The following is a 23,461-nucleotide window of genomic DNA, read 5'->3' on the forward strand; positions in this document are numbered from 1 at the left end:
CAGGAGGGCAGGAGAGAAGCCCAACAGGAGTGCTGGAGGGCAAGAGCGCAGGTCATGCCAATTGTCTTTGGCTGACGTTCTGACACCTGGTGCCTTTTGAAAACAACATGCAAATATATGAGGTGAAGACCTTCACCCTCCACCTGTCCTCTCCTCCCTCTTGTGCACTGAGGGGCTCATGTGCTCATTATCCACAAGAGCTCTTAGCAACACAGTCGTTGAGACAAGAAGAAGGTTAAAAATAGAACTTCTTTCTCAGGCAGCTGGAAGTGGCCTCCTTCGGTGCTCAAGGAGCGAAACCAGGGCCGAGGCCTCTGCTCTGGACGGCACAGACACGGTCTCTTCCTAGAGGCGGCCACAGTATGCAGTGGTTTCCTGGCTCGTGATGCGATGAACTGCCTGCGAGGTCCCTGAGCAGCGCCGAGCTCTGGATACTAATAGCTAACACTGCTATAGTGCTTTTCTGGACACTCCAAAGAGCTTTCCAGGTAATGGGGATCCCCTCTACACCAGCAGTGTGCAGCCCCACCTAGATGATGCGCCAGTCCGCTCACACACAGCAGCTCTCAGTGGGGAGGAGAGCAGAGTGATGGAGCCAGTTCAGAGAGGGGGGTCATTAGGAGGCTATGATTGGTAAAGACTGGGGGAAATATGGCCAGGACGCCGGGGTAACACCCCTACTCTTTTCGAGAAATGCCCTGGGATTTTTCAATGACCACAGAGAGCGAGGACCTCGGTTTTACGTCTCATCCGAAGGATGACTACAGTCTCCCCTGCAGCGGACCCCTGCCGCCTGCATCACGAAGCCGCTGTGTGGCCAGACTGGTCCCCCTGCCCAGGCTGTCTGTCCCAGGGCAGCTCATCGGGAGAGAAGGTCCAGCCTGCTCCCTCAGAGTCACAAGGAATTGCTCACTGTGCTGTGCTGCCTGTCTGTGTGAACTGTGCCAGAGTTATATTTAGCCACTTGTTTATGTTGTGTGGGACTATTATTATTACTACTATTATCCCCATCATCTCCTCTGTGCTGTTGCTATGTGCATGTGTGTGTAAAAAACAGGTGTTTTTGTTCTCTGCTTTAGCCACTCCAAATGACAAAGAGACCTCAACCCAGCAGGATCAGATTACACTGACCAGGCTGGACAGAGGGATCAGGGTCCATCAGCACAGAGTGGACATCCTCAGAGGCAAAATGACCACTCCAGATTAGAAAGCACTGACCAGGCTGGACAGAGGGATCAGGGTCTGACAGCATAGAGTGGACAGCCACAGACTTCCTTCACTGCTAGTGTTGTGCTGCCCTCTTGTGGTCACTGCAGGCAACAGCCACAGACTGAGGAGGAGTGATCTGCAGGTGAAATGAGGAAGAGATCTGGTGCTCTGGTAATGATTCCCACTGGCAGAGCAGGAGGATCTTACCAAATTCCAACTGAGTATTATTATTTTGAGGTCACATCCAGCAGAACAGGTTTTTAAGTCCACTAGGGCTCTTAAACTGATTCATCAGTGTCCAAGAAAACAGGCAGAACCGCTTTAGTCACGAGAGAAGCAGGACCAGGTAGAGCCACCCCTACTGAACCTCTTCCAGGCCTCTGGCCCGTTTCAGCCCAGTACAGAACTCCTGCTGAGTGAAGCTGTAGTTAAGTAACGACAAGCAATTTTTTACTGTTAAATAACCAAAACAAAAAGTTTATTTTTTTCTATAACAGTCATCCGTGACCTGGGCTCCATGTTACAGTTTAGCATATCTGATGAATGTACGTGTCAGAATTGCTCAGCGCTCACATGTCTGAGGAGACAGGGGGTCCGACTATGAAGTCTCCCACTAAATATCAAACATTCTTAAATACAGGCATTGGTGGGTGTGTGATAGAGCAGTTGGCATCCAATACGTCCAATGTGTGAGGGAGAGACACAGGTACAGGTGTGCGAGAGGGAGCGACACAGGTACAGGTGTGCGAGAGGGAGCGACACAGGTACAGGTGTGCGAGAGGGAGCGACACAGGTACAGGTGTGCGAGAGGGAGCGACAGGCTTGCAATCACTTCTTCTTGCTGGACGCAGTGAGTTCTGCGGCAGCAGCCTCCTGCTCCTGCCTCAGTCTCTCCTCCTTCTGCTGGAGAAAGGCGGCGTACTCCTCGGCGGACAGACTGCAGAGAGAGGACACAGACGCACGCTGACACAGACACAGCCCCTGGGGACAGAGCTCCCCGAGGGAGCCGAGGCAGTGAGAGCCAACAAGAGAATGTTCATTAATGAGAGGAGGTCATTCAGTGAGGGCAGTGGACAGTGGGGGGAGACAGTGAGGGCAGTGGACAGTGAGGGCAGTGGGGGCAGTGGACAGTGGGGACAGTGGGAGACCCAGTGAGGGCAGTGGACAGTGGGGGTGGTGGACAGTTATTGAGACACTGAGAATAACGCAGAAAGAAAGCAGTGGAGGTTGTGAAGATGATAGTGGATTTCCTTACTTATTGACCACCTTGATCCCCAGGGATTGTGCGGTGCCGATGATGCTCTTGACAACCGTCTTCAGGGAGGCGTTCTGCAGTGCGAAGCTCTCGTCCTTCACCTTGGCCTGTGCGATCTCATACACGTGCCTCACCGACACCATCCCTGCAACTTCATGACCTGTGTGTGCAGGAGAGACTGACCACTGACTCAAGGCCATAGGCAGTACTGTACACTATCACTGCACTGACCACTCGCACACAGTGACCACTCACACAAAAGCCAGGGACAGTCAAGGCACTGTCCACCACTGTCTCTCTCACTGTAAGAGCAACGGACCTGAAGAAAGAGTTTGCAGAAATAAGTAATTTTTATTTAATTTCAAAACCTCTTACAGGTCCACTGTGCATGCAACTTTGCATTAAACACTCACAAATATTTTTAAATGTGTTATTTTTCATGAATGACTGTGGAAAGTATTTTTCCAGGTTCTGTGTAAATTTCCAACACATTCCACAAGAGGGCGCCAGAGGTTGTAATAGAGTCGTCTTAACTTCAGTGATACAGTTAAGTATCTTTTGCCAAACTACTAACAAAGCCAATGAACACAGAAAACGTGAACACTGAGAGTTTTTTTTTGACGTACAATTTGTGTGAAGTACCTGGAGAAAGCTCTGTGCAATATGAGAATAAAAGCGATTGACTGATCAACAGTGAAAGCTGTCAGCGTAAGGGTGGGATTCTTCACGCATGGGCGTGGAGGGAGACAGGGCAGCAGCCCGAGCTCGGCTTGTCAAAACTCCACAGGTCAGTGAACTGTCCTCAGAGCTGGAGCAGAGTGCAACCCGTCTCAGTCTGCACCATACAGAGCCAGCTCTCGCACGATCTGGGTCTGGTTGAACCTTCCCTGCTCGTCGGATCCTCGCACAATGTTTAATAACTTAAGCCATTTCAGTGCTTCTCTCTGCAGTGCTCCTGGCCAGACACTCAGCGACAGACCGCTAGACCTTGTAAGGACACAACATCAAACTGATGGGCTCTTCATCGAAGAGCCACCCGACCACTGCTCAGCTCTTGGACTCTTCACCAGCGAAGGCGAAGTAGTGACTGACTACGACCCGCCTGACACAGCAGTGTCTCCGCTTGTCTGTCGGCAGGGGCCCCACCTGTCCTCCCTGCGCCCTTCTCCAAGCCCGCTGCGGCCTTCAGGAAGTAGGACACCGTGGGCTGGCTGATCTTCAGCTCATACGTCCTGTCAGGCTGAGAGCAGATGGCTGTTAGTGACCCTTCAGCCAAGCCGAGCGGGAGAGGAAGAGGTGTATGGGAAAGGAGGACTGACCTTAACGAAGATCTTAATTGGCAGTGGGATCCCTTCCTTGATGTCCTTGGTTTTCTCATTGAAGTCCTTGCAGAACTGACCAATGGGAATCCCCCTCTGAGCAGACAGACAGACACAGACAACAGTGTTACAGACAGGCGGACAGGCGGACAGGGAGCCCTCAGGATCCAGACTCGCAGACCTGTGTTGCCACAGAGGGGCTGGGTGAGAATCCACCCCAATAAAGCTGCAGGCTGATGCACTGTCTCGAGGCGACACTGGTCACACGCTCCTCATTTCCCTTATTCAACGCTACTGGCCCTAACAAGCGCTGCTCGTCAATAAAGATATAACTGCTGGGCAGATCAGACACCCTGCAGCAGGAAGGTGCTGGACGGGCCCCCCAGTCACCTCAGTACCTCCTACATTTCCCTCACTACTGCGGCACAAACCGAGACTTCTCTTCTTCCAAATACCTCTCTGAAAACGAGCACAACAGGGACAGACTCCCCAACCGATTACAGAGTCTGTCACTGACACCCCGGCTGTGGACAGCCCCTCACTGACACGACAGAAACCGCGGTAGAGCTGACAATGACACTGTAACATTTCTGTGGGAAACCACCAGAGCTGGGCTGTGTTAATTCTGCACGACTCCTCGCTTGGTCTCCCTCTCTCTCTTTCTGCACCCTGCTCACGTCTGAACGTCACCCTTCAAGAGCGTCGCTCCATAACCACAAAGCCAGAGCCGAAATTAATCCATTACAGTCCTAATGGAAAAGCCCCTGGCTGGCCGAGTCGATCCCAGCCGGTAATGAAGACCATCTTCTATCTCTTCTGAGAAATAAGAAAAAGAAATAAATAAAAATAATAGAAAAATATGACTGGGTGACAACTGCTTATGATTGTACTGCCACACTGCAGCCATAAACATCAATAATGCAAAGACACACACACAGAGACTCTGACCCTCTTGCAATCACACACACTCCAACACGCACTATGTACCACACAACTATCTACTACACCCCAGTAGACACAAACACACAGGGAAGCACAAACATTGCTGTGTAAACACTTCAAAACACTGACACACCGGAGACACACTTAAACACAGTGACACAATAGAGAAACACTAGAGACACTCTGAAACACAGCGACACAATAGAGATACACTAGAGACACTCTGAAACACAGCGACACAATAGAGATACACTAGAGACACACTGAAACACGGTGACACACTTGGGGCACACTGCAACATGCTGACACACTCCTGAATACTGCAGTGCTCCAGCAGAGATGTCTGTGAGACAGTCCTTCTGAATACAAAGCAGCTCTGTAACAAGAAGAGAGTTGCTGTTCTTGCTGGTGTGGCTCAGAGAAGCTGTGCATCATTCCCTAGAGCTGAACCTGTGCTGCTGAGACTTCCCAGTTCTGTCAGTTTCCAAAACGAGAGGAGTGAGTGAGGGGATGAAGGATGAATTCTGTGAAGGAGTAGCACACCTCACAAACGTCACTCAGCTTACAGCCTGGAAGAGCAGTCAATGGTTGCTGGGACTGTGCTGTAACTGGCTGGAGAACAATGGGTCTGTGCTGATCACAGTCAGAGGGCTGTGAAGATCAGAGACTGATGGGTCTGTATTGATCGTACTCATGAATGATTCAGGAATGTATCACCAGTCTCCAGTGCTTCTGATGTGATTATCATTACAGTAGTATGAAATGGAGAAAGAAGCTGGTTCACACAGACGTCAGCGGGCTGGAAGGGAGTTAACCAGTAACTGAGCACAGCAAGAAGGGGCTCTCCTGCCTTGACCCAGCCAGCAGGCGAGAGAGGGCATGGCGCTGAACTGGGCCAGCCCAGTCGCAGGATCGGGAACCTGTCTGAGGCCGAGGCTGGGGTCAGCCACACGCAGACACGCTGACGAGGGGCTCGACTTGTTGGCGATTACACGCATGTTTTGCGCCTGGTGTTGACTGTGGGCTTTGTGTGGAGTGAGATTAGTGTCAGTACTCAGAAACAGAAATGCCTCTTTGACTGACAGACCACAACGGACACTACTGTGCTGTCAGGATGCAGCAGGCAGAAAGGCGAGTTCTCGTGTTTTAAATATCTCTACAGCTGAATTTGCAGGCAAGGCTGCACTTCTTAAACTTCTTAAATGATTCCTCCCTCCCTTCCACTGGCGCTGTTGTCACAAATGCAGCCATGCCATCCAAAAATGTTCTTCCCTGAGTGCAAGGCCTGTTCCAGACACCCGCAAAGCTTTGTGCAAAAAAGCATCCCAATCCCTGTCCCGAATAAATCCCTTGTCAGTTTCCAAACGTGACCTTGCTCCACTCCGGAGTGTGAAATGTTCCCTGGGTGACTCTATCTGTACTGCGGCACACCTCTTAGCTCCAAGGCCGTCTGCAGACCGGTCCCATCCACCCGTCTCCTGCTCTGCGCGGCTGTGGCCTGAAACTGCCCTCACAGCCTGTTCCCCCGTCCCTGCGCTCCAGAGGAAGCAGCTTGTCCCGATTAACTCCGATTCTTCATCCCCTGGCTACCGGAGTTACTAAGATGAGAACACACTCAGTACAGAATTCAGGCCCATTCCTAATGTCCCAGCTCTTCTGCTCCAGGGAATAACTGGCCTTCTCCTGCCTCTTCATCTTCACCTGCAGCTTTCACCAGGCTGTTATTTCCTGTGGGTGATGTATGAGCCTCTCCGCTCCTCAGGTGACAGCAGCCCCAGAGAGCTGATCTCAGCTGCTATAAATCACCGAGATGCAGATAATTATTCCAAGTAAAAAAAAACTTCAGAAAAGTAATTAAATATTCATCGGCTCATTTTCAAAACCGCAGCCTTTTCTTTAATTCACCAGAACCTCCCTCTGAGGGGAATCTGAAGGGAAGCCGAGCGCCAAGGGCTCCCAGTTCAAATCCTCTGCTGTCCACCAGCTTCCCAGACGGTCAAGACAGGACGGGGACTGGGGTAGAGGGCAGGGCAGGGGGCCGTCTTGGACACAGAGTACACATGCCTGGGGTCTGCCTGGCCCTCAAGCCAGCGATCAGGATAAGATCCTGCAGGAACAATCCCTGCCCCCACCAGGAATGAGTCCTACTGTATTTCAGAGATCTGTGTGCAGAATATTAAAAACCTGTTGAAAGGTTGAGATGTGCCTCCTGTATGAGGCAATTATGCACATTAACATCTTTTCAGACCAGACATTCTCCCTGTGTCACGGGCTGTCGTCTCTGGAGGACGCCGGGAGCGAGAGACACAGGCTGGGGGTGTGTCCACATCCAACAGCTCTTTTAACAGCCAGAGAATTACTTATAAATCACCCACAGCAATGAGCTGCCCTTCTCCTCACAGCTACAGAGCGATCCTGCTGGAAAGGCAGCCTGCGTTCCTCTAGCCTTATTAATGCAGCGCGACACTGCCCGGGAGCAGAGCAGGCTGAACGACGTCTCCATCAGCAGCGTGTGATTAAGAATACGAGACCGTGAGACAGGTGGCAAGCGAGAGGAGCTGTGGGAAGGGGGGTGAGAGACCGCCACCAGTCGGCCCCTCTCGCGCCAGTGTGCTCTGGCCGGCGCAGGTGGAGAGACCCGCTGTAAAGAGCCTGTATCTCACCGGCCAGACGAGCAGCGAGAACACAGCTCTGCCCGTGCCCCTGCTGTGCTCCACTGCTCATTGACTGTAGCTTCTGCGCTGCAGTGATATTCCACTGTCTGCGATACTTCCAGCAGCACGCTGGCCAGTGCACAGAGACAGGGAGTGAGGGAGCGAGCTGTGGTTTGACACTCCGGAGTGTGTCAGAGCGAGCGGTGGTTTGACACTCTGGAGTGTGTCAGAGGGAGCTGTGGTTTGACACTCCGGAGTGCAAATGTGAAAACGCTGGACTTTCAGAACAAAATTTCAGGTTACTGCTGCTGTTCTTCAGTCCAATTGTACTTATTGTACAGTACAGTTGCGTTACACTTCTTGTACTCTGACACGCAGGAACACGTGTGACGGCAGAGAATCGGGTTACTGGACCAGCAGGCACATCTCCTGCCGGACACGCCCGGAGGGGCGCTCTCAGAGCGCCATCACAAACGGGAGCTCAACACTGCGCTACCCGCCCTCATTAGCGAGACCGGAGACAGTCAGCGCTCAGACCTGCCGGGACAGACCGGCGCACAACCCTCCCGTGAAACCGCTACTTTCTCACGTTTTTTTACGCTGTGCTCTGTAACCGATAGCGCCGGAGACGAGAAACTTGACGCTACGGAACTGAAAACGGATTTCTGTAGCAGCACAGATGTCTTAAAGGACAAACGCTTCCAAAGGAAAAGGATATCGTGACGCACTCAGCCCGTGGGGTGACTGCGAGGGAACAGATTTCTAGTGTACTCGGCATGGCGCTGAAGACGAGCTCAATTAAAGATGATTAATTAAAGCTGTAACATCGGTCTGTGTGCGAGAGCATCAGACCTGCCTCGGGGACGGCACGGGACTCGTCTCCACTGAAGAAATACTTCTGCTGCTGCTGCTGTTCCCACCGCTAGCCGCGTCCACCGGACAGACCTCCGTCGACCTACCTGTATAAGGCGGGGCGCCTCGGACCTTTCTGCCTTGTGGACGAGGATCACGGAGGAAAGACTGCAGTTCCGAGCCGTGTCCCGCCAGACCGGCGGACCGAACACGAGGTTCCGATCACAGCCCGAACCGCAGAGCACCGGGTCCGCGGAGAAGCGCTCAACCGGCTTCTAACAGACCGCGCTCGGCAGTCACATTGTCCCCGCGGTGGTGGCGCGCAGCCCGGGCAAAGTCGCAGGAACGAAATTAATGAAATTAGTGTGAAAACGCACAGTCACGGCTCGTCGAGGCTGTAGGGGCTGTCCAGCCGTGGGCGAAAAGCGAAGTTCAGCGGTTTTCAGGATTGACTGTAGAAGAGGCACCACAGAAATGACCCTGCCTGTCAGCGGCTGTCCCCAGACCGCTCCTGAACTCTCCCGACAGGTTCGGAACCCGCCCTGCGAAGAACTGAACCGAACCAGCGCCTGCGATCTCAAGGGTCAGATTTGCACCGGAAACACCAGTTAGAACCGAAACGTGGCTCTAAAAGAACCGGGTTTGCAACTGCGTCGGATTGCTGAACCCGAAAAGCGTCTTTGCTTGGGTTCGGATGTTATTGAACTGACAATCGAAGTGGGTTCAATTCCTCGATCTGTGATCAATCGTCATTCAAGAACTGAGCGTCTTAAACCTGGTGAATATTTTCTTTTCATATCCGCTACCACATTTAGACAAAGCACACTCTCAACTGCTCATTTCAGAAATGCATTTAAATTACACGCGAGCAGTAACAACACGCCGTGTTCAAACAGGGCCAGCTGCTACACAGTGCAAATGCAGTGCTTTACGAAACTATCTAAAAGTAGCTGAGAACTTTATCTAAAAGAAAATCGGTATTCCTTCGGTTGAAGACGTTATTTTTTTCACGCGAATTTAAAAAAAAGTTTCAGATTTTTAACCCTGTCGGGCAGGAACAAAACCAGTGAAGAGCTCCTCTCTCGCGCCGCCTGCGGGCTGGGACTCCAGTCCAGTGTGTGTGTGTGTGTGTGTGTGTGGGGTGCATGTCCACTGTCCATGCACAGCGGGCAGGGGTCAGTGTCCGGTCCACTGTCCATGCACAGCGGGCAGGGGTCAGTGTCCTGTGTGAGGAGGTGATGGACACAGGGGACTGGGGTCAGTGCCCTGTGTGAGGAGGAGATGGACACAGGGGACAGGGGTCAGTGTCCTGTGTGAGGAGGAGATGGACACAGGGGACAGGGGTCAGTATCCTGTGTGAGGAGGAGATGGACACAGGGGACAGGGGTCAGTGTCCTGTGTGAGGAGGAGATAGACACAGGGGACAGGCGTCAGTGTCCTGTGTGAGGAGGAGATGGACACAGGGGACAGGGGTCAGTGCCCTGTGTGAGGAGGAGATGGACACAGGGGACAGGGCTCAGTGTCCTGTGTGAGGAGGAGATAGACACAGGGGACAGGCGTCAGTGTCCTGTGTGAGGAGGAAGTGGACACAGGGGACAGGAGTCAGAACTGTAGAGATGTGCTGGCACTGCACTGGCACAGATAACACACCAGCATGGTTCCTGGGACAGTTCACCCAGTTTTTCTGGCTTTGCAGTTTCAGAGCCTGTAAACTGGCACTACTATGAAGGAACACAGCTCCATTCTCTGCAGCACAGCCCTAGACACCGCCAGGACTGCTGAGACTAATTGCTGCCTGTAACTTTCTCTTCGACAGAAGCACAACAGGTTTTCTAGGATCCTCCCCCTTCGGCTACCTGCTCCCCTCTCCTTGCTCTGCCAGCCCAGTGACGGCTAGCGCCCCTCAGCGCCCTGTAGGAGCGGTGCAGCCTCATCTGTGACCTCGGCACATGGGGTCACATGACAGCAAGCCACAAGCCTGTAAGGCTCAGCTGGGACTCAGGGGCCCTGGCACTGCCTGCTGTGCCACTCTTAGTAACTAAAGGGCGGGACCCTCACAGCCCCCCTGGCCATCACTGATCCACAGAGCCCTCGGTCACTCGCTGGGCTGGCTGCTGCATTGCTCTCCCACATCTCGTCACACAGCCCTGGGAATGAGGAGGCTCACAGCTCTGCCCCCTGTGTGGCTACAGACAGCTGGGCACCCATGGACCCCTGGAGACCCAGCTTACATCTCTGCATGGAAGACTGTGCCTGAGTTTGGTTAATGTGAACAGCTTTCCTCACTGAGGGGTGTAAATGTTGGAGAATACTGTACTAGGTCACATTTCGCCAGACTGACAAGCTCGAGAATGAAACAATATGACAGTGCCCCCTCTTGGTGGGTTTGTGAACTGCTCTGTGTGTGTTGGAGGGGCTCACAGCAAGATTGGATCATTTGTCACCTCGTTTCTGGCTGCGCAGCCCGGCGTCTCTGCCCGAGCTTGTGATTAATACCTGCTAATTCATTTATAGCCACAAGTCGTTTTGGGAGCACAAACTACTCTGATGGGCATCTGGCTCAGCGCCCCTGGTCCTGATCCATCACCGCGCGCTGGCACAGCCCCCTCCTCCATGGCTTATTTATTTACCGTTAACATCACACCGCAACACTTCATTAAGGCGATAAAAGCCGCTGGAATGAATCAAAAGCGCTTTTCTTTGTGCACACAGGCAGCACTGTTCCAGTCTCACATTTTAAAGCTCCTGGGTGAGACTCAGCTGTCAGGATCCTGGTTACAAACAGCTCTTTTTGCTGGGGAAGAGTGATGTCTGCTGCTCTGGGCTCAGGTACTGTACAAGTCTATTGATCGGGTTACAAAGGCCAAAGTGCCTTTTAATATCTTCAGAACAGCACCAGGACGTTCCGAAATACTGCAGCCTGTCCCAGCTCCCCCCTCCCAGCGCTGACGGAGAGCACTGGGGCCCAACCAGCACCCTGCTGTGTCTGTCCAGCCAGGGACACAAGCACCAGCACTGCCAGACAGCAGGCGTTTTATTTCACGGAGTCACCATCCCCACCTGGCGCTCTCCTGCTCCCCAGAGCTCTGCAATTTGGTCCTGAAGGATAAGGAACAGTCATTTTACAGAGCATCTTCAAATCCAGACTCAGAAACGTTAATTGATTTGCATCGTACACTGCACTTAAAACCCTTATTTTACTAACGTTTTATTTCCTATCACAGTTTTTGTCCTCTTACTGTAAAGCACTCCGAGTAGCTACTTTTAAAGGCGCTATATAAAATAAAGTAGCTGTGGTAGCTCGGACGGCAAGGGCGTCTAGCTCCTGACCGGAAGGTCCCGGGTTCAATCCCAGGGAGGGGACAGCGATGGAGCTCTAATTCCCTCCAGACGGCTCTCAGGTCCACTCAGCCTGCTTTCCAAAGGAGCAGCCGGGGGTTAATCCAGCCGGAGCGTGATGCTGACCACACCCCTCCACCTCCAGGGTCGGTGGCCCTTGCCCCCGATTCCCCAGCTCTGGGGGACTCCGCGGGGAGACTCCCCCTGAGCAGAATTCGGGGGGCTCTAAAGACTCATATTGCAACAGTAAGCCTAACATATCCAATGTGCAAGCCATTTAAAAAAACAGTTTCACAGTCCACAGCGGTCATCAAATATTTAATAAAATATTTAAATGTCTCTGCTGAAAAGCTGAATACTTATTGTACATTTTTTATTCATTGTGATTTCCCTGACTGCACAGCCGCAGGCCTGTGAATGAGCTCTGTGGGCAGAATTCATTCTGGATGCCGTGCTGATCGATTTCAGAGCTGACACACTACGTTGAGCCTTAATGAGGATTTGAAGTTCAGGGTGAGAGATTTACTGCTCCAAATCCCTCTTGTCGAAGTGCTTTTGTAGGATTACAGGCAGCAAAGGCGGGGGACAGGGGGATGTGGACTGAGTGGGAGACGTAGTGAAAAGCCCGGTCTATATAACGGCTTCTCTGCAGTCACATCCCCAAAATCTCAGAAACACGCACACCCTTGGGTGCACCTGGCAGCGAGGGCTGAAACAAGATGTTAGTTCACATCCAGAGCAAAGGTGCAAACTGAGGGTTTCCTACAAGGTGCATTTTAACACTCTGTCAAAGTACATAAGCAATTAGACCACTTTCTATGGTGATACTGAATGCAGGATCAGAGTTATTTTTCAATGGCATCCAGCAACCTCTTTCAAAGACACAGAGATCAAAATTCTAAGCAGAGCCAGCTCGGCAAAGACTCACTGCCTGTGCACCAGGAGAATTTGTCCTCAGACTTCAGCAATCAGGACCAAATTTCTTTGATGTCCTGAGCGGTGCTCTGCTCAGGGGATTCAGGAGTCCTGTGAGCCGGAGATACTAAGTCCAGGTCCTGTGAAGACAGCTCTCCGAGCACATTTCCCCACCTCTTCCTGTCTTTGAGTGCTCGAGTGGAGCTCTTTAATTGAATTAGACGCTAATTTAGAGAGAAAAACTTCCATGTCAGAAACAATCAGTCTTTCGATGCTGCTTCCAAAAACAGCACTAGGGCCACCTGAGACCAGAGAGTTAAAACAAGTGTGGTTCTCTTTACTGATGTGGAGAAACAGACTTGACATAAAAAGCCTTTTAAAAAAGGTGGTTTTGACTGCCGTCAATCAAAGAACAGAGGATACGGAGAACCTAAAGACAGAGCGACAGGCCTGCTCTTCTGTCTCACTCATGAAACAGCGGATATCACATCCGTTAATGACGACAGAGAGGACTTCCAGCAAGAACAAGGAGCTGCATAATAAAATCTGAAAGGCAATTGTAGCTCTGTCACATCTCAGCATTGACTACTGCTGTCAAGGACTCCACAAGTCTGCCCATATGTCATGCAGAATGGGAACAGGCAGGGGCTGGGGAGCGCAGCCAGTGGATGGCTCTCCTGGGGCTGCTGGCCAGACACAGCACAGCGCAGCAGCCAAATCCAGAGGAGGAAAATGAGGCAGGTGGGGGAGCACTAATCTGGGAAAATCGAGTGTCATGTTCAGACCTCATCCAGAGGGTCTGTACAGCAGTCAGCATTTCCCCAGCCCCAATAGGAAGGAAGCCTGCAGGAGAGGAGGGCTGAGCAACAGTTCTGTCTGCAGGTCTCAGCAGACATGTGCAGGCTGTGAGGGTGGCCAGGTGCCTGCAGAACTACCTGGAGAAACAGAGGAAGGTTTGCTCCAGTGCACTGTGACATACAAACACCTGCAGCAGCACATGCAGGGGCTGAGGGCTGTATCTCACACAGAGAGTAACGGCTAAAGCTGCCAAAACTCAGCAATGACTAAGGCAACAGAGTTATGTCTTTCCAGACTCATTGCTGTTTCCTCTCTCCCTCTCTACAGGCTGTGGAGTGCAGTGCAGCATGGCCCCTCCTCCCCCTACCAACAAGCCCCACGTCTGCATGTCGGCCATCGTGATCATGTCCACCATGGCAGCGATGGACGTGTACCTGGTGGAGCAGAACCTGGGGCCCAAGAAGATTGGGGTGTGCATCATGGTCCTAGTCGGGGACCTGTGCTTCCTCATTGTCCTGCGGTATGTGGCAGTCTGGGTCGGCGCCGAGGTCAAGACTGCCAAGCGAGGCTACGCCATGGTCCTGTGGTTCCTCTTCATCTTCGTGCTGGAGATCAAGCTGTACTTCGTCTACCAAAACTACAAGTCGGACAGGCGAGCGCCGGACCCGCTGGCCCGCAAGACCCTGACGCTCCTGCTGTCCATCTCCATCCCCTCCCTCTTCGTCATCCTGGTGGCCACCGACCACATGGAGTATGTCACCGGCTTCCGCAAGAAGGAGGACCTGCGCAACTGGCTCTTCTGGGTGGTCATTGACCTGCTAGACGTGCTGGACATCCAGGCCAACCTGTGGGAACCCCAGAAGAAAGGGCTGCCCCTCTGGGCCGAGGGGCTGATCTTCTTCTACTGCTACGTCCTGCTGCTCGTGCTGCCTTGCGTGTCGCTCAGCGAGATCAGCATGCAGGGCGAGAACATTGTGCCCCACAGGATGATGGTGTACCCCGTCCTCAGCCTGGCCACCATCAACGTGGTCACGCTCTTCATCCGCGGGGGGAACATGCTCTGGTACCACGACCCGCGAGTCTCTACCGTCTTCCTGGGCAAGAATGTGTTGGCAATTGTCATCAAACTCTGCGCGGTGCTGCACTACCCGGGGCAGCTGGCTGAGTCCTCGCAGGGCCTTGGCCCCGAGCCTGGCAGCACCTCCCTCAGGCACCGCCACGCCCTGGTGGCACCCCTGCCCCTCTCACATGCCCACACCCCGCCGGCCCCCTTCGACGGCATGGAGCCCACCGAGGACAGCCTGGGACCCTCCTTCATCACCAGGGAGCTGTAGCAGTAGCTTGGCCCCCTGGGAAACACAGCTGGCCCCGGGTTCCTCCGGAGGCGACGCTGCCAAGAGGGCCTGCGTTTGCACTGCGCCAGAGCAGCGGTCTACCCATGCACAGGTAATACACACCCCTGGGCAGGGCTGTAACCAGCGCTAAGTGGCTTTCCTTTCACCACAGGGATGGGAGAGAGAGGGGAGGAAGGAGGCGAGAGACAATGCCCAGGTGCCCGCCAGTCCCTTACCCAAAACAGCTGAGGCCTGGACAGCCAAGCCCGTGGGCCAGTCTGTAATCGAGCCCACCTGACACACACCTGACAAGTTTGTTCTGGACTTGAATCTGAGGGGCTGGAGAGAGACCTTCACTCAGAGATTCCCAGCTCAGGCTGGACACCCTCCTCAAACATGTCCTGAAGCCTCCTGGTCTAGGGGGAGCGGCCTTGAGGGGAGCCCCTGCAGCTTCTTTAAAGCAGGCTTTACTTCCACTGTTTCATTAGAGACAACCTGCCTCATTTACCTCCCCTGCCCAGCCAGCCAGCAGGCACAGCAGTACAACAATGCCAGCAGTTAGTCAAGGAACTTTTCTTGACGTGTGACCTACTGTTGATTTATAGCAGTGTGCAACTGTGCGGGTCAGTTTCACTGTTGGAAAAGCCCCTGTGCGTCAGCCATTTCCTTTTCTCAATTAGAACTAGGGGCCATTTGTCAAAATGCTAAGAGCCCCGACATACATCTGCTATCTAGAATGCAAAGCAAGGCTTTAATTACTTTACAGAGCTACAGGGATTGGCACTCCTGTCAGAGTCACTGTTCCGAAACCTTGTCTGTGAGCTGCAACACAGTAGCTGCTGTTCCAATTGCGTCTTCAAGGGCTCTGAGCCCGTCTGCTCTACAACAACTCCTCCCTTCTGCAGTAATGGCCGTGGCGCCGATACACTGATACCCTCAATCGCGCTTTGCCCAGCTGGGGCTCACTGGAAAGGTCCAGCCTGTCACCTGCAGCGAGACCTGTCACTGGAGAGGCGGAATGGGTATATTTCCTGTTCGCTGGCGCTCTTCAGTGCTGGGCAGACAGATGCAGATGCAGAAACAGTGAGCGCCTCACAGTTCCCTTCCTTTATTATCTGGTTTGTTCCTGCTGTCTGTGCTGCGGCAGTAATCCATTAGTAATGCTGTTAGATTTTTCTGTTTTCTTGTCCTGCTTGTGAGAATTTGCTTCCACTCTTAATTATGCCCTTATGAAGCTGTCAGATGTTCCTGCTGTGGCTTATTTATTTACACTTTCATGGCCCACTGCCAGCAACTCTCCTGTCAGCTCCAGTCAGCACTCAGGGCGGAGCACAGTCTAGAGCTGCGTGCTGAAGTGTACGCCGAGCACTAGAGCTCTTAGCACCACTGTAGACGTACAAAGTACAGTCGTGTTACAACTCCAATGACAATCAGGACCCCCTTCAGGGTGGCACAGTGGCACAGTGGCTGGCCTTGCTGCCTCGCAGCACTGTTGCCCTGTGTTTGATCCCCGGGTGCTGCTTGTATGGAGTTTGGAAGTTCTGCCAATGTTTGTGTGAGTTTCCTTTGGGAGCTCCTGTTTTCTCCCGCAGTCCAAAGAGATTCTGGTATGTTAATTGGCTTCTGGGAAAATCGGTCTGGGTGTCTGTGTGCCCCGCGATGGACTGAGATCTCATCCAGGATGAACCTAGCCTTGTGCCCACTGCTTGCCAGGAGAGGCGCGGACTCCCATGCAACACTAAATTGGGTGAAGCAGTAAGAAAATGAATGGACCCCACTCTATTCTCTAGCATTCCCATTGGCTACAGTTACTGCATCATAGTTAAGAAATACCTGATGCCTTCAAAGGGCACAACGTCAACATCATAGCTTTTTCACTCAGGAAGTAGATAAACTAAAAACTTAGGGTTTGTCTCCACTGGCCAACGGGAACAATCATACAGGATCATGTCCTGGACAACAGGAACAATCAATCATTCTCTGGAACTCAAAACAACTCTGACTCACTGTTTGATACCTTAATCCCAAAAGCCGAGCACCACTCAGATTGTTAGACGACAGAAGGAGCTGCACAGGTAGCTCTGGAGGTAACCTATATATCTTAGCTGGTAGAAATGTCTTCAAAGGCGGTCAAAACTCAGCTTTTCAATTAAACCTGAATAGTCCAATGACTGAGATTATATGTCAGCGAAACAGACTAAACATGTAATGTTTCACTTTAATGGAGCTGAGCATGCTGCAGCAAACTATACATCAAAAAGATGTGGAAAGTCCAGACTGTGAACAACGATTGTTTCGGCAGATGCAGGGAAGGGCAAGGACACTGAACTGTCTCAGAGAACTGTGGACCCACACACACGCCAGGGACACTGAACTGTCTCGCAGCACTAGACACACACAGGAGAGATGTTTTCAGAAGCAGTATTGAATGTGACAGAGAGAATGCAGAGATTTAATCTCTCCTGCCCAGGGCTGCAGAGGGAAGGGGATTCAGCTCAATGACCTGAACATGATTAGATTTGTCTTTGGAAACACAGCGGAGTGGAGGAGGGGAAGGACATCTCCTCTTTCCTGATGCTATAACACAACACTCCCTCTGCTAGCACCGACACTTGAGCTCGGGGCAGCTGGGCCCTCGTGGCAGCACACAGGAGGGCAGAGCGCTGGCCGACCCGACCTCACCGTCACGCGTCGCGGAACCAGCCACAGATCGTCACAGCACGCAGAGGGTCCTCCCAGCGACTGCAGTGCCTGCGAGCTGCTTGGACCCCCGAGAGCAGCATCCCCCCGGACCGCTGAGCTTCCCTACCTGTCCCAGGACGGGTCCCAGCGGGGGCCCCGGAGCCGCCTGCCCTGCACGCACGATGGCCCGGATCACGTTCCCCACATCCGCCTTCTTCACCGCCTTCGCTGCCCTCGCCGCCTTCGACATGCTCTACCTGCAGGGAGGCCAGACCGACCCAGCGTCAGCACAGCAGCTCTTCCGGTTCGCCCTTCGTCCTTCGGCACCTTCTTGTCCTCACAACCTTTTTTTACTTCGTTCTGTTGCATTATTATGTGTTTCACCCTGTAAAGTGCCGCAGACACGGCTGGTGTGTATGAGCACTGAAATAAATCCTTATAAAATCCCTGTGACTGAGGGCTGCGTTCTGTTCAAGCAGGAACCAGAGACTCGCCCCTGTACCCCCCAGCCAGTTCCAGAGCGTTGCTCTGCCAGATCAAGAGGACATTCAGTTAAACATTTTTAGAAAAATAATTTGTACAAAATGAAAAAAAAACACAAACATGGTAATCGGTATTTGAGTGTATAGTATATATCTGTTAGCACTGTCAGCACTGAAAGTCATTAAACAATTTCAGAATTTAATTAATATTTAACGGAGGTATTTTCCAAGGTGACCCAGTTTCCAGCCTGTACTTGGAATTTTTATACCAAATTTAAACAGACTGAGATGAGTCTGTAATCCTTACATAATTAGAAGCAGTTGAGTGATTGAACAGAATGGCTACAGGCTGTGTTATCTGACCAGGGACTTACGTTATTAGCATTTCTGTCAGCACTGTTATTGCGTGTGACAGAGTGAAGGGGCTTTATTTCACTCAGAGCTGAGATGGAATTGCAAGAGGTTTGCAATCAGTAGACAGTGCCCCCTGGTGGGAAAAGGGCTGAATGGAATCAGTGCAGTGACAAACTTCTACTCAAAAAGGAAGGAATCAGCACACGAGTGTACTTCTTGGTCTGAGTCTGAATGGCAACCTGCAGACGCACCAGGGCATCGCTGCCAATATTTGGCTGACAGAGGCACTGAGGCACAAAACAGGCCCAGCATCCACAAGTACAGACCTTGGCTCCCCTTTTCTGAAAGCCAGAAGAAAACGTTTACAAAGCTACTTCTTTTTCTAGGAAAGAATACTGTAACACCAGAGCTGTCATTAGCATCACTGCTTCACAGTTCCACAGTTCCTGAGTCCTGGGTTCGATTTGTACGTTTTGTCCAGGGTCATGGAGACAATGAAGTTCTGGATCCCAGGTCAACAGCTACAGAACCACTGGAGCTGTATGTCCTCAGTAGTTTATTTCCCCAGGAAAGGATAAGTGTGGTTCTGGAGGGGATATTCCTTAAACTACGGTCACCTCTTCTGCAGTATCTGGCAGTGGAATAAACAGAATTGTTGCTAAAGGTTCACTGTGTATTAAAGGGGATCCCTTGAGCCCTTTAGGGGTTCCACACACTGAGGGAGGAGGGCGGTTGTGCTGGATGGGGAGGTGACTGGATGGATCTAACCAGAGAGCTAGAAGGCAATGGAAGAGTGGAGACTTCTGTGCATCTCCATCTTTGTGATATTGTCTGCTATTTCCTCTCACGGTGTTTGAGTCAGTAGGAAACAAGCTCTGATAACAAGCAAGTGAGACCTGATCTTTTTTCCAGGTCCCACAGCAGGTTCTTTGCTGGCTGGAGAAAAAAAGCCCAGAATTTCAGTGGGGGGATAGAAAAGGAGGGTAACTTCCCAGAGCACAGCGTCCCTGTCACCCGGCTCCCCAGCCTCTCTGACAGGCTCAGGCTGCTGGTGGCCACACTGGGTATACGTCTGTGTGTGAGGACGATACTTAGTTAAATGGTTGTCTGCGAAATCAGTTCCTAGTGGGCAGCAGTGTGGAGTGGCGATGGTAAATCTGGACTCCTAGCTGGAAGGCTGAGAGCTCAAATCCCAGATGAAACCGTGCTGTTGTACCCTTGAGCGAGCTACTTCATTCCAACTGTCCCAGTAGAGCAATCCAGTGGTATAAAGGAGCGCAAATCAAAGTCGCTCTGAAGAAAATACTTCAATAGTAGCTGAGCAAACAATACAGCATGAAACGCCAGCCCCAGCTTCCGTCTGAAGAACGGAAATACCATCAAGCAATAAATTAAAGTCCGGGATATTCGATACACCGTGTGTCTGAACACGTAAGTGTAAAAGCTCCAGATATGAAACAGTTACAGGGACGGGGGTATGGTGATGACTTCGCCAGAAGACTGATAGATATGCACGCCTGCTTACACGTGTGTGATGGGTATCATAAGCATAAAATAGACACACGACTACGGAACGACGCAAATATTATAGGAGAAGGTTGCCTTACCCCCGTGTGGCCGATCATGAACTCATTAACGTGGGATCGAGAACAATGTAGTTAAGATCGCAGGTGCAGAAGTGATGGGAATCTTACCCGATATACATCAACCACTCCGGCCAAGAATCGCTAGAGAAACCCCTCAGACACCAGCTGCTTGGGACAATATCCTTCACGCCGCAGATCAGCTCATGGGCGCCGCCATGTTCGACTGGGACGGAGGAGGCGGGACTTCCGGGGGGGACCTGGCAATCTCACTTAATAATAATAATTTTGTTCATCGATTGTTTTTCCCTAATGCCACTAACATCTAACAATCGCAATTGAATATATATATATGCTATTTTTTTACATAATCTCCTTTATAATGCCTCCTTGTTCAAACGTACAAACGTATCGGTGCAGGTTTACTTTAGGGAAACCACGCAGTTTGGGAGATAGGGCACGCAGGATACGTCTCTAAAACAAAAACGACCACCGGCCCGAGGGTGGCGCTGAGCAGGTTTGAGCCCTCTGGGACGCCGTAGCTGAAGGCGGAAGCGATGAGAGCCTGGCTGGTCTTCAGTACTTCGCGCACAGTCTTCCGCTCCTTCGCCAGACGGTGTCTGCAAACGAATCCTGGATCCGGCACCGGCGAGCGGATAAGGAGGACAGTGTGAAGGACCGGTGCGCCAGGGCTGAGATCCAGGTGGGTACTGACCTTTGGGGACGCGCCAGGCACACGGTCACGGAGGTGGGGGCGGCGCTCGACGCCTGAAGGTTGAAAAGCACGACCCCGCGCGGACACGTGGGGTCGATTCCACAGCCCGTGCTGGAAGGAGCTCAACTACTGCGAGTCTGCTGCGCGCTGTACGGGCGACCATGCCGGTGTATCTAACCTGATAACTCCACACATTGTTCGTATGAACTGTGCGTTTGCTTGATAAGTCTTACGTTTTAAATAACTGAAAATACAATAACATTAAAATATCCGTCATTACACCCATAACAATGAAAAAGAAAGCCTTTATTTCTGTGCAAATACAGATTTTATACAGATGAGGGTGTCTAATTCTGTGTTTTTGGTGAGTGTTCGCTGGTGGCTGAATATTAATGATCTCCTGTGTTCTGTGTGAAGCACTGAATGAACATTGTCAATTGAATAAGACCTACTCAATGGTTGCAGTCTGATCCGCTCCAGGTGTGACAGTGCTGTCAGACTCCCAGTGCGCAGCAGTCTGATCCGCTCCAGGTGTGACAGTGCTGTCAGACTCCCAGTGCGCAGCAGTCTGATCCGCTCCAGGTGTGACAGTGCTGTCAGTCAGACTCCCAGTGCGCAGCAGTCTGATCCGCTCCAGGTGTGACAGTGCTGTCAGACTCCCAGTGCGCAGCAGTCTGATCCGCTCCAGGTTTTACAAACTACAAGAGGCTCTTGTGCAGCAGGCACACAAAGAGGCTGGAGATTTTTAAGTTTGTTACTTGGGGATTTTGTCTAAGACATTAGTAGGAGGGAGTAGACAATAGAAGTGTGACATCAAAGTTACATTTTTATTTTTTCTCCCTTGCTCCTGGCAATTTGTGCTAGATTTTGCAGAGCCTTAAACATACAGTGTAACAGGAAGCTGACTTGAGTTATGGTGTCAATGCCTGTGACGTGTATTTGACTATCGGAGGAGTCGCTTCTTCTCTCGTTAGTTGAAATGTGCCAGGAAGGCGGAGGCTGCCTGCCCTGCCTTGGTGCTGATGACAGGCCCTAGCTCGCCCCCTCACGGCGCCTTGCTTCTGTTCTCTCCCCAGGAGTCTCGCAGGGGCAGGGATGGCTTTGCTCTCCAATCTGCGGCCAGTGGCGTCAGCGCTGCTCTGGGGTGAGTGTCCTGGGCCAGTCCTGCCAACCTGCTGGTGCCAGTTCAAACACAGTGGCTGTAACAGGCCTTGGGATTGGAGCCTGTTGCGTGTTCTAGCCGGGAGCTCCTTACAGGGAAAAGACAATCAGAATGAGCAGTAAACTGCAGTATGTGAGTGAAGCACCTGAGGAAAAGGGTATATGTGCACCTGATTATGTGTTTGACGTTTGAGCACAGTGTGCAAATCACAAACCTCACATAGAAACAAACCTATCCGAAAGTAAAAGCTTTGTCAGTTCTTTGGTGACTCAAGCAAAGCTGCAGATTGGCTGAGAAATTGATAATAGGGTAGAATTTAATTTTTAAATGAATTGCTCAGTATAATGTTGGAATGACATTATGAAACAAATGGTGCTTGATGAAACAAAACTACAAAGTATTTGAATGGTTTGCAGTTTTGTTTGAATCATAATTATTGAAAATGGTAAAAAAAAATCTTTCTGTGCACAAAATAGGTGTGTTTTTAATTTGTGAACCGCCAGCATTTACATGCTACAAACATTTTGATTTTAATAAGTCATTTAAAAGAATTTCACACAAGGAGAAATCCTGACCTAACCCATGCATGCTGTCTGTACCACCCCTGTTGTGCCACTCATCTGCCAAGGGGCGCTGATACAGGTGCACCCTGTCCGTCCCAGCTCTGCAGCAGCAATCCGGGGCCTAGGGTGCTGTAACTGAAGGTTCTGCTGTACTTATACAGATCTGCGGTGACCCGGTAGAGAACTATGAAGCGACATACTTCTTACATCTTGGGTAGAGACGATGGAGAAGCAGTTCCTTGGTGTGTGTGAGACAGGTCTTGACCGGCCCGTTCCCTCAATCATGCTGTTCCTCGCCTTCTCTGTCCAGCAGGTGTGCACAGGGCAGGCGATGTGGCCAGCTGGCCCCTGGCCCCTCTGCGTGGGATGGCCACTCTCAATCAGATGCACCGCCAGGGCCGGCCGCGCCCCGAGCCGCCCCGCGTCAGCCCCACCTTCGGCCGCCCGCAGCTGAAGGGCGTGGTGCTGAAGACCCTGATTCGCAAGCCCAAGAAGCCCAACTCGGCCAACCGGAAGTGCGCCCGCGTGCGGCTGTCGAACGGGCGGGAGGTGGTGTGCTTCATCCCCGGGGAGGGGCACAACCTGCAGGAGCACAACATCGTGCTGGTGGAGGGTGGGCGCACGCAGGACCTGCCCGGGGTCAAGCTCAAGGTCGTCCGCGGGAAGTATGACTGTGCCCACGTGCAGAAGAAGAAACAGTGAGCCAGCGAGGGACTGGGCACTGTGGACGCTGTGGCTTCGCCCACACAGACTATACCACCCGTTTCTCCAGTGGACAGACCTCTCCTCCTGACCTGGGGGTTTTCTGCCACAGATGAGCTGTAATAAAGTCCACTCTGATGCTGCAGTCCTTTGTCTTTGCGGTATTATTAAATCTGGGATTGAGGCAGGCAGTACTACATTGTGGTTTGAGACGGAATGTAATGTAACTGATCACATTTATGGGTGGTTTGTTCATTTCAAGTGTCTGCTTTCAAACTATTATAAATGACTACATTACTGATGTTCTGTGCAGAAAGTGCTCTAATTCTCACAGAATGTTGCCAGTATTCAATGGTCTTGTCATGTTGCTCTGTGACGAGAGTACACAAGTTAATTAATGTGCACTGCAGCCAGTCCTGTTTGTAAAAGGGAGAAACTTGTAATGAGCAACGATTCCAGTTTGCTACACAAATCCTGATGTTTTACAGGAGAGATGAGAATTGTTGTGCAAATAAAGATCTGAGTTTCCACCCCTGAATTGAAGTGACTCAAACCAAAAAAAGGGTAATTTGAAAAGAAGGAATGGCCTTATCTGGAAAAC

At 51.6% G+C, this 23,461-nt stretch overlaps 3 protein-coding genes across 4 annotated transcripts; 2 read left to right on the plus strand and 1 right to left on the minus strand.

Annotated features, from left to right (window-relative positions):
* Positions 1 to 1,655: 1,655 nt before the first annotated feature.
* mrpl11 (mitochondrial ribosomal protein L11) lies at positions 1,656 to 19,963 on the minus strand. The gene is made up of 6 exons (XM_088909050.1): positions 19,830 to 19,963; positions 17,427 to 17,556; positions 3,784 to 3,879; positions 3,611 to 3,704; positions 2,465 to 2,624; positions 1,656 to 2,146 (listed from the first exon to the last, which is right to left on the minus strand). The coding sequence occupies exons 2-6, from the start codon at positions 17,547 to 17,549 to the stop codon at positions 2,038 to 2,040; spliced, it is 582 nt and encodes a 193-aa protein (XP_088765176.1). The 5' UTR covers positions 17,550 to 17,556; positions 19,830 to 19,963; the 3' UTR covers positions 1,656 to 2,037.
* Positions 11,039 to 14,617, plus strand: tmem265 (transmembrane protein 265). Its single transcript, XM_088909056.1, has 2 exons — positions 11,039 to 11,060; positions 13,611 to 14,617. The coding sequence occupies exons 1-2, from the start codon at positions 11,039 to 11,041 to the stop codon at positions 14,615 to 14,617; spliced, it is 1,029 nt and encodes a 342-aa protein (XP_088765182.1).
* Positions 19,964 to 20,126: 163 nt separating the features above from the next.
* Positions 20,127 to 23,005, plus strand: mrps12 (mitochondrial ribosomal protein S12). 2 transcript variants are annotated; one of them, XM_088909053.1, is made up of 3 exons: positions 20,127 to 20,421; positions 21,510 to 21,577; positions 22,469 to 23,005. In XM_088909053.1, the coding sequence occupies exons 2-3, from the start codon at positions 21,529 to 21,531 to the stop codon at positions 22,858 to 22,860; spliced, it is 441 nt and encodes a 146-aa protein (XP_088765179.1). In that variant the 5' UTR covers positions 20,127 to 20,421; positions 21,510 to 21,528; the 3' UTR covers positions 22,861 to 23,005. The 2 variants fall into 2 exon arrangements, with proteins under 2 accessions (XP_088765179.1, XP_088765180.1); XM_088909054.1 differs by having other exon boundaries at positions 22,472 to 23,005.
* The last annotated feature ends 456 nt before the right edge of the window (positions 23,006 to 23,461 follow it).

Source organism: Atractosteus spatula (genome assembly GCF_055471065.1).
Source record: "Atractosteus spatula isolate fAtrSpa1 chromosome 24 unlocalized genomic scaffold, fAtrSpa1.hap1 SUPER_24_unloc_1, whole genome shotgun sequence".
NCBI lineage: Eukaryota > Metazoa > Chordata > Actinopteri > Semionotiformes > Lepisosteidae > Atractosteus > Atractosteus spatula.

What these genes read in the sequence shown, in the direction of transcription:
- tmem265 (XM_088909056.1), top strand. Translation starts at nt 11,039, where the DNA reads ATGTCTGCTGCTCTGGGCTCAG. An exon ending in GTCTGCTGCTCTGGGCTCAG is followed by an intron (nt 11,061 to 13,610) that starts GTACTGTACAAG and finishes CCCTCTCTACAG; the next exon opens with GCTGTGGAGTGCAGTGCAGC.
- mrps12 (XM_088909053.1), top strand. Translation starts at nt 21,529, where the DNA reads ATGGCTTTGCTCTCCAATCTGCGGCCAGTGGCGTCAGCGCTGCTCTGG. An exon ending in GGCGTCAGCGCTGCTCTGGG is followed by an intron (nt 21,578 to 22,468) that starts GTGAGTGTCCTG and finishes TTCTCTGTCCAG; the next exon opens with CAGGTGTGCACAGGGCAGGC.
- mrpl11 (XM_088909050.1), bottom strand. Translation starts at nt 17,549, where the DNA reads ATGTCGAAGGCGGCGAGGGCAGCGAAGGCGGTGAAGAAGGCGGATGTG. An exon ending in TGGGACCCGTCCTGGGACAG is followed by an intron (nt 3,880 to 17,426) that starts GTAGGGAAGCTC and finishes CTGTCTGCTCAG; the next exon opens with AGGGGGATTCCCATTGGTCA. An exon ending in GGGATCAAGGTGGTCAATAA is followed by an intron (nt 2,147 to 2,464) that starts GTAAGGAAATCC and finishes CTCTCTCTGCAG; the next exon opens with TCTGTCCGCCGAGGAGTACG.